General features: G+C 36.6%; 1 protein-coding gene across 2 annotated transcripts; it reads right to left on the bottom strand.

Annotated features, from left to right (window-relative positions):
- Positions 1-529: 529 nt before the first annotated feature.
- On the bottom strand, positions 530-9,443 carry LOC104424052 (proline-rich receptor-like protein kinase PERK15). 2 transcript variants are annotated; one of them, XM_039303431.1, is made up of 8 exons: positions 9,042-9,443; positions 8,568-8,894; positions 7,928-8,014; positions 7,792-7,856; positions 7,384-7,460; positions 1,502-1,649; positions 1,219-1,380; positions 530-939 (listed from the first exon to the last, which is right to left on the bottom strand). In XM_039303431.1, the coding sequence occupies exons 1-8, from the start codon at positions 9,346-9,348 to the stop codon at positions 745-747; spliced, it is 1,368 nt and encodes a 455-aa protein (XP_039159365.1). In that variant the 5' UTR covers positions 9,349-9,443; the 3' UTR covers positions 530-744. The 2 variants fall into 2 exon arrangements, with proteins under 2 accessions (XP_039159365.1, XP_039159364.1); XM_039303430.1 differs by having other exon boundaries at positions 7,786-7,856.
- Between the last annotated feature and the right edge of the window lie 1,034 nt (positions 9,444-10,477).

The following is a 10,477-nucleotide window of genomic DNA, read 5'->3' on the forward strand; positions in this document are numbered from 1 at the left end:
CAAGAACGTTATCTAATTCTGTGCCAAGAATTTTTGTTTAGAGAGACGAATCAATAAACTTTGTTTCACTGTTTTTATATATCTATAAACTTTACTCTTAAAGTTGTGTTATAGTGTACATTAATTAGTCAACTTTCAAATAATATGAGTGATCCTTTTCAGAAAATATTTTTTTCAAATTATTCATTTTTCGCGAAATAAATGGAACTTAAGAAAAAATAATAACAATTGGATTGTAAACTTGATACGTCAATACATGTAATCTCTAACCATAATTTCATTTTGAACAAGAAGAGACTGTAATTTCATAATTATCCAGGTTTCTTGTCATGATTTACTTTTTTTGAATGGTTATCTTCGGGTTGTGGTGTTATGTGTACTAAGATGAATTGCGTGTGAATAATAAAATACTGATTTTGTAATTTCATTGGTTTGCCTTTTGTTCCTAGTGAAAATGCGGAAAAATGTCGAACATGAGTCGTTACAATCGACCTTTTAGCGAGAAAGGAGTCATTTTGGCCGTTTTCTGTAGTTTCAATCACGAGAAACATCCCTCCTGCTTTGAAATTTTTGGAGTTTCAATCTTGCACATAACCGAACCAGCGACGACTGTTATTAGAATACGTCAAACTATACTACTTAAATCAACAACATAGACATAACGAAGTCTGATGTGGTTTTTGCCTTTCCCAAATCTAATCCATTTCTATATACAAATAACAAATGCTAACATGTGGCCTCACGTCAAAGCGCATGGAACTCACTTGTGGCTTGTTCTTGGGTTTCCAGGGCCATCATCCCGAATTTCTTTGAATCCTCCTGGTCTTCGCTGGTGTCATGATCTGAGCTTTGACAACGACTAGATACTCTGGTAGGTCCTAACATAATTCCCTCATTTAAATCATTCAGAGAAAGGTTTCCTTCCAATGCTCGAACTACCTGTTTACACAAAGCTCATATATTATTCCACACTTGTAGAACAATTTGCATTAATCGGTCATGTCAAAAAGTGAGTTGTAGCAAACTAAGACACTGAAAATAGTATTTTTCTTTTCCTTTTTCTGGCTCAAATGAAGTAATAACCCATGATTTTTCATTTGTAGGATAAGCAAAACCATTGGGTAGAGCATAAAAATGTGTCTAAAACAAGGGGAAAAAAAGGAAGAAGAAGCACCCATTCTGGTATTAAAACAATGTACTTTCAACTAGGCAATGTACCTGTGTCATTCGTGGACGTTGTCGTGCAAAATGATGAACGCAAGCAGCAGCACAAGCAATCATCCGAGTCATTTCCTCGGTAACGTAGTCCTTGTTTAGTTTTGGATCAACTATGACATCAAAATTGCCATCTTCTAAAGCTTGTGTGAGCAAAGGCCTTGCCTAAAATTTTATTAGAAGAGTCAACTCTATAACAACATTCACAGTGGAGAGAGGAAAACAAGGAGGGAAATGATAAATAATGATAGGCCACAAGTAAATATGTTGCTGACAAACCACTAACCCAATCAACCAAGCTATGCTCATCACTGGGTAGAGTTATGTCAACCGGACGACGCCCTTTTATCAACTCTAGAAGCACAACACCAAAAGAAAAAACATCTGCTTTCTCAGTGAGATTCCCACTAGTGGCATAGTCTGGAGCCAGGTAGCTGTGCATTAGGTAGACTTACATTAGCAAAAGATAACAAAACTAATATATGCTTAGACAGGAAATGAATAAACTCAACTATCATTAGTGTAGAGAATATTTCTCGATTTTGAACCTATAAAGAAAACCTCGTCGAAGTAGATTTTTTAGTTTGAGTAAATTTCCCAATCTGAATGAGTTTTCTAATTTTAGTTGGCCAAAGGAGATTTCTTGCTTTGGATATATATGTGTCTAAAGAAGGCGGACTTTGGTTTTTGCACACTAGAGTGGATAGAGGAGCTTTTGGCCACAACAATCAATTGTGTGGCATGCTTGTCAATCACATTTTGAGTAAATTGCGAGTATAGTGAACCAATAAATCTTATTCATCCGATTTGTAAATTTTTTGATTGAGATATTGTTTCACGAGAAATTGTGATGATTAAACAATGTATGAACTATTGAGTATAATTGGGGGTTAGGAAACATTGGGACTGTTTGAGTTATTCAACTGTAGTTGTAATCTCAATTATATTACTTGATCTATAGTTGAATGTTATGCAACCCTTCTTTTGGAGTAGGTCCCACTGATCAAATCCACGTAAATTTGCTATCTAATTTATTTCACTATTATCTTTATTATTGTGTTTGAGCGTATGTTTTTCACAACAACTAATATTATAGCTAGGTTTAAATAAGTTGACGATATTAGATGGTGACAAAAGAAAGAAGAGAAAAAGTCATTTGATTTGATGGGAATGGTTTTAGTCTCTAGAAAATGTAGTTGATTATATCAAAGGAATCTGCACTTTTTCCTATAAGGGGAGATGAAGCAAGCTGATTTGGAATTGTTGGATAGACAAGCGTTAATAGTTATTTAGCTAAAGTGGGCTCATAATGATGCATTTAATATTGAAAGAGACCGCTACAATCTTGATCAATGCCATGTCAAACATTTACCAAAGTCCTCTATGATAAGCAAGATCAACTTGGTGTGACATTTATTCTAGCTAAAAATAAGCAAATGTGTGTTAGTTGCGAAGCATGTGGTTGCTTGTCAACTGAGTTCGGTTGAAATTAACTTTGATGATGAGATACGTGCTTTAATTCTATTATCCTCGTGGCCCACTAGTTAGAATACTACTATCATTGCAATAAGCAATTATTCTGGTTCAAGAAATTTAGGGGATGCTTGACAACCCTTGTTTCTGTTCCAGAAATAATTTTTCTATTCCAGACTTGTTTCTAGAATTGAAATCCGTTTAATAAAACTATTCCATTTTTCTATTTCTGAAATTGATTTTTGTTTCAGAAATAGGTTTGGAATAGAAATCAGAAGTAAAATTTTTCTACTTTTCTATTTCTGGAACAGAAATGAGAAATAAAAATTATTTTCATCGTTCATCAACCGGTCCTCCATCCGTTGCCGTCGACCACTGTCCGTTGGTCGCCGACCGCCGCCACTGCCAGACACAGCCGCGCGCCGATCGTCTCCTCTCGCCAACCGCCGATCGCTGGCTGCCGGCAACCGAAAGGGAGAAATTTTGTGTCGTTATCAAACGAATTTCTATTTTTAGAGTAGAAATTTTATATCATTATCAAACGGTTATTTTTCTTAGAAACTTATTTAGAAATAGAAAAATCTATTTCTCTTCTAGCAATCAATTTCTGGCCATAATAGTTATCATTCACACCCTTAATGTTTGATGTGAGGTTCACAAATTGATTTTAAATAAAGACATCCATAAAAGAGAATTGGGCGAACCCCTGCCTAATTGTATAGTAAGTTAAGGTATAAGAAGAACTAATATTCATGTTAGTAGGAATAATGTGAACTAGAATAGACGAAATCAGTCTAGAATTGTGGTATTGTCTATTGGAATCGTGGCAAGAGAGTACACCTCAAAATGGATTTCCTTGCCGAAGAATGAGAGCAGTAAAGGAATTAGAATCTAGTCTATTAATGATATTGCTACAATAGCTTACAGTAACTTAGATAGTGTTGATTATGTTGTGCTTGTCACTGAGGATTTGTTATTTGATGGTTAGGTTATAGATCTAGTTGCTTATTTCATGCTATAGCAAACATGAACTATATTACTACTTATTAGTGCACAGATAGTGGTGAAATGATGTTAAGGAATAATGCTGACTGCGATGTTGTGAGACACATTCAACTAGGTATCAATGTACTTCAAAAACTAGAGTTTTGATGGTTGTTGCCATGGTAATTATAAAACGAATAGAGCACTATTGCCTATATGGGATCAAGGGGAGACAATAACAAATTTCACCACGGACATTGGATGAATTGGTACAAGATTAGTTCCCTATGCATTTAGGGAACACTACAGAGAAAAAACTGGAAGTTTTGAATAAAAGGAATTTGATGTGTGGTTATGTGGCTAAAAAACTAAATGTATGCAGGTGCTATAGCTTAGGCAAATGGCTAAAAGCACAATTCCGTATGACTGCAGAGAAACCACAAAGATTATAGAGTTGATTCACTTAAATGTGTGCAAGCTATCATAGTTTCCTTCGACGAATAGTACCAATTGATGCTAACAACTGTAGATCACTACTCGACAAAGATTTGAGTGTTTGTGTGGAGGTGCAAGTTGAATAATATTGTCAAGATTAGATGGTTGAGAGCTTAGAGTGAAATGAAGGCTGGTACAACAATCAAGTATATGTGGACTGATAGTAACATAGAGTTTTACTCAGAGTAGTTGAACAAATTCTACATGAAGGAAGGCATGGTGAGACTTTGTATTAGTGCAAGTGAACAACAAGTTGCAAAATTAATGAGGAGAACATTACTAGGAATAGTCCATAAAATGCTTTCTAGTGTTGATATGGCTAAGAAATTTTCAACAAAATATACTTAATAGGGCAAGCTACTGGATGAATAGATCTCCATTGACTAATATTTGATACTAGACTCATGAAAAAGTGTGGTCAGGTAATTAATTATTTTGTTCTTAAAATATTTGGTTACATATGTTAGATTCAAGTGAGTGACGATAAGATCAATGGCATGGCAAGAAAGTATATATTCCTAGGCTATGCATAAGCTGAGCAGGGCTATCAATATGTGGTACCTAGAATTATATTCACTTATTGCTGATAATAAAATTATATTGATGAGAATCCAACGGTGTAATGTAGGAATAATTGTGGTAGTATTTATGTAGATTTGGATAGTGTTCAACTCAAGATGGAATTGCAACCCGAAACTCTTGAGGTAGCAAGTACTTGCGTAGTAGATAACACATATTCTACTTGTAACGAGGTCCAGTTATCAACTCTAGAAGCACTACGCCAAAAGAAAAGACATCTGATTTCTCAGTGAGATACCCACTTGAGGCATACTCTGGAGCCAGGTAGCTGCACTAGGTAGACTAAAATTAGCAAAAGATGATACAACCAATATATGCTCAGAGAGGAAATAAATAAACTCAACCATCATTGGTGTTGAGAGTCTATCTTGAGTTTTAACCTGTAAAGGAAACCTAATCCAAGTAGATTTCTTAGCTTGAGTAAATTTCCTAGTCTGAGTGATTTTTCTACTTTTAGTCAATTGACGGGCATTTGCTACTTTGGATGTGTGTGTACAAAAGAGGTGAGTTTTGGTTTTAGCACACTAGAGTGAATAGAGAAGCTTTTGGCCTCAACACAAAGAACGAGAATGGTAAAGAAATTAGAGTCAAGCCTACTAATGATATTGTTGCAATAACTTATAATAACTCGAATAGTGCAGATTATGTCATGATTGTCACTAAGGATTTGTCATCTAATAAGTATATTATGGATTCTAGTTGTTCATTTAGTACATGAAACATGAACAGGTTTACTTCTTATTAGTGCGTGGATGTTAAGGAATAATGCTAAGTGTGATGTTGTGAGTGTTGGCATTGCTAAAATCAAAATTTACTTGAGTGAGATGCGTCCAAAATTGAAGCAAACATGATTTTCTTACGTGCCCTAAATTTAGCTAGGTGTCGATGTACTTCAAAAAGCGTAGTTTCTGAAGGTTGTTCGAGATACTTTGGTAAAAGTAAAAGGAATAAAGCACTATGGCCTGCATGAGATCAAGGGGAGATAGTAATGCATTGGATGCACTTGTTCGAGATTATGAATAGTGCCACATGCATTGAAGGAACACTGCAAAGAGAAGCTCAAAGGTTATGAGTAGAAGAAATTTGATTTGTGGTTATGTAGCTAAGAGACTGAATGTATGTAGGTGTTATGGCTTAGGCAACTGGTAGAAACTACATTTCTATATGACTATAAAGAAACCATGGAGATTGCAAAATTAATTCATTTAAATATGTGCAAGCCGTTGTAGTTTCCTTTTAGGAAGAGTACCAATTTATATTGACAATTGTGGACTAATTGAGGAAGATTTGAATGTTTGTGCTAAGATAAAAGTTGGATATTATTGTCAAAGTCAAACGGTTAAGAGTCCTAAGTGAAACGGAAACTGGTAAGACGATTAAATACATGCAGAATGATAGTGGCATGGAGTTTTGCTCATAATAGTTAAACGAATTATGCATGAAAGAAGGCACATGAGATACCGTATTAGTGTGAGTGAAAAAAAAAAAAAAAAAAAAAACAGGTTGCCGAGTTAATGAAGAGAAATTCCTTGTGGATGTGCTTAATTCGGCAAACTATTCGGTAAATAGATTCCATTGACTACTATTTCATACCAGACTCCCAAAAAAGTGTGGTCAAGTAAATATTAACAGAGAAATTATATTTGAGGAGTATCTAATACTACTGGGTATGAGAAATTGTGGCAGTATTTATATGAATTTGGATGATGTTTAGCTCAATGTAGATTTGCAACTAGAAACTCCTGAGGTAGTGATTACTTGCGTGAACGAGGCAAAGCTTGCAGAGGCTATAGTTGTTGTAGTTGCTAAGTTTGACAAGTTGCATGTTCGATCTTCTAGCATATATATAAATACAACTGTGGTTTAGTTTTATTTGTGGTTGAGGAGGTTATATCAAAATGTTCTCATGGAGTAATTAAAGTTGCAAATAGAGCTGGTGTCTTGATGAGGTCACCTAATGAAGCTCGAGTGTGGCTTAGACTTGGAAGATACCTATGACGGGTGAGCCCATGATTGGTTGTGGGAGAGTAACGATGGTCAATTTCCATCAAAGTGGTTCTAATTTAGCTCAAGTCTCAAGCAAAGATGGATATTGTTGAGAATAAGTCATGAGTTTGAGCCTATATATAAAATTTGTTCCGAGTAGTCTCCTAATTTAAGTAGGTTTCCTAGTCTAAGTGATTTCTAGCTTGAGTAGGTTTCCTAGTCTAAGACGGTTAAAAGGGGTTTTTCTAGTTCGGATTCAAATATATGTAAGGTAGATTTTGGCTTTAGCATGCTGTAATAATCATTGCACAGCGTGCTTGTGAATTACATCCTAAAGAAATTGCAATTGTTGTGAAGTCAATAGATCTTATGGTAAGATTTGTGATCCCCTTGTGAGATTGAGATGTTGTTGTTTCAAGGGTGTTTAAGTGACTCAAGTATTCTTGTAATTACTGTTGTATCATTTGTTTTATAGTCGAATTCTATTATGCTCTCCCCAGAGAGTAGGTCCCTCCATCTGAACTGAACCATGTAAAGTCAGTATCTAATTTATATACTTATTATATTTATTATTGTGTTCGAATGACTTGTTTTTTTTTTCTCAAAATAGTTATTAGCAATTTAGACGAACTATATGCAAAACAGCCTTACCCAAAAGTTCCCATTACTCGAGTAGAAACATGAGTATCTGCATCAGAAGCAAACTTTGCAAGTCCAAAATCTGCAACCTGTCAATATGTTGGTTTTTACAATTCACATCCAAATAGCTTCACACTAATATATTAGATTATGTATTAAAAATTCATCACAACTTCAAAAATAGCTGCAAGACGATAGTTTTCCATATGATATCATCAAGAAACCCACTTATGCAGCTTAAAGATCTTTAAGCTTTGGCTTACACAGAGGACATTGGAGGGATGCAAATTGCTTTTTGAGATATGAAGTAAATCACTAGCTTGAGGAGCTAACCAAATAATGTGATAGTGAATTTCATAAACAGCCTAGATGGATGATATTATCATGTAATGGCTAAACAGTTGTGCATCATACCTTTACCTCAAAATTGGATTCCAAAAGAATATTAGCAGCCTTGATGTCACGGTGAATGATTCTGGGATTACCTAAGAACTAAATCCAATAAAAATAAACCTCAAACTTATTAAAATGATAAGGTTTAAAAGTGCAATCTTACATTCCTCATGCAGATACGCCAACCCTTTTGCAGAACCTAAAGCAATTTTCATCCTTATAGGCCAAGTCATAGTTGGTTGATCCTTTCCTGCAATAATATTTGCCAGTTATAACAACGATTGTGTTCTCAATCAGCTTTTGAGCTCCAAAATGATCTTACATCTTACGTTGCCTACGGATGCGTTCTGCAGTCGAGATCAAGTTAGCTTACTATTATGGGATTTCATCCAAAATCTCCTGAGATTTATCCCCTTTTTTCCAATTTTTAGTGGAGTTTTGCCACACCTAGAAAAGGCGAGGTGGTTGTCGATGTCATGACAACAACATTCGAAAAAAATGATAACAATTTGATTAATCGAAAATGAAAATCAATAAAATCCCAGCGTATCGCCAATTTGTTAGATAAGCGTCGCTTGTTCCAGAATGGTGGCAGCATATAATCGAGTCCACTACTCAAGCAGCACTTAAAAAAAGGCATTAACCACAGAATATCAAAGTTGATAGTAGTCAGAATCCACATATACCGACAAAAGTTCAAGTCTGAACTTGGAAAAAGGGTCACAGAGAGAGAAGATGATCGATGTTAGAAAGGGCATCATCTGATGAAAGATGTACATGTATTCCTCCGAAGTCATACTCACCGTGCAAATGAAATTCCAACGTGCTATTTGGAACAAACTCGTATACTAGAATTCTATGCGCACCAGAAATGCAGTAACCAACGAGAGAAACAAGGTGTCTGTGATGGATGCGACTGATGATCTCGATCTCTGCTTGAAATTCCCTCTCCCCTTGTCTGCTTCCAGCTTTTAACTGTTTGATTGCAACTACTTTCCCGCACGAAAGCACTCCTCTATGAACGTGGCCAAAACCACCTTGGCCAAGTAAGTTGAGATTGGAGAAATCATCTGTTGCAATCTTTATCTCTTTGTACGTGAACTTGTTCTGTGAAAAGCCTGATTCCATGCCTGGAGATGGTACGGTAAAATGTCTTACTAAACACGTTTTTGTTATCGAGAATGGCTCAGAAGGAGTCGGACCTTGGTAACTCGACACAGTAAAGTTACGAAGAATTTACAAACTTTAAGAACTCGCATTCAAGCATAAAATCTCACCGTTAGGCCTCTGTGGAGGGTTGCTCCCCAACTCAAGCCGCCTCCTCTTCCTTCGATAAAAAATCACGAATATGCACACCCCAACCAAGACAATGAGCCCCCCAATCCCAATCCCCACTATCAGCGCCAGCTTCCACGGCGGCAACCTCCCCTTGGGAGACGCCGGTGGAGGAGAGGTGGAGTTAGTCGACGGAGTGGGGGAGTTCGACGACGGGGGAGGACTCGCCATCGGGGGAGGCAACAACAGACACCCTCTGATGGAGGCACCCGCCGGCTGCTGAGAGCAATACCGCCTCACTGTCGGCATCGGAAGGCCACGAGTTCGATGCGTACGACGCTGCTAGGAGTGGAATGAAAATTGTTTAAAATATTTTTGGGGAAGTTTTGGACGGATGGATGTGTTTCGAGTGGATGAGTGAGAACTGGAAAATTCGGTGAGAGAGCTGGAAGGAGCTATTAATATGGAATATGTTCTAAAAGTTTGTATTTTTACAAAAATCAAATTGCAGGAATCGTATGATTAAAAAAAAAAAAAATCTTGAAGGTCAAAATTGTATGTCACCTCAAACAGATATGTTTTAAATTAGGTTGGTAGGATAAGAATTTTGCAATTTTTCATACTTTCCTACGCCGAGCACAGACTGTTTGTGACATGGCTCGTCAAGAGTAAAGACGGATTAATCATCTTATGCCTTTGCTATATCTAATTCCAGGGCTCGTTATGCTATCTTCTTTGGGAAAATATAAGGGAGGAAGAAAAGACAAGTGGAAAGAATCGGGATTGGATTTGAGGAGCAAAGCATAAATTTCGTCGCATACTTGGGACTTACATACCAAAGATTTTTGCAAGTTTTTAAGCCGATAAATTTTCTAGTAAGATTTGTTGAATTCCAGAAAAATTATCCAATAAGTCTTAAACATATTGTACTTTTATCAATTTAATTCTAAACTATTCAATTTTGTCAATCGAGTTCATCCGATCATTTTGATAACAAATAACATGACTAGACCCCTGTGCTGCTACATGATAGGGTCAGTGCTAATATGAACAATTTTTAATATTCCTTTTTTTAGGTCTCACCAGTGACCATCGTTGGCTGTAGAGGCCTCACCCGACGCTGGCAGCGCCACAAAGGCCCTAGATGAGGCCATCGCAGCCCCACTAGCTACAGTCAAGGTGGTTTCCACCTCAATCCGACAAGGGCCGCCTCACCCTCGCCCACGGCTAGCAGGGGTTGCGAAGCCCTCACCTAGGGCCTCATCGCAACAACCCAAAAAAAGCACAAAAAAAGGAAAAGAAAAAAATTCAAAATAAAAATAAAATTCAATGAAATATTAAAATATCATTAAAAATTATTCATGTTAGTGCCAGCCGTCTACATTAGCGGTTTCCAATCAAATTGGTCATTTTTAACTGAAATTGGCCGAATGGACTC

The sequence above is a fragment of the Eucalyptus grandis genome, chromosome 10, assembly GCF_016545825.1.
Source record: "Eucalyptus grandis isolate ANBG69807.140 chromosome 10, ASM1654582v1, whole genome shotgun sequence".
In the NCBI taxonomy this organism is placed as follows: Eukaryota; Viridiplantae; Streptophyta; class Magnoliopsida; order Myrtales; family Myrtaceae; genus Eucalyptus; species Eucalyptus grandis.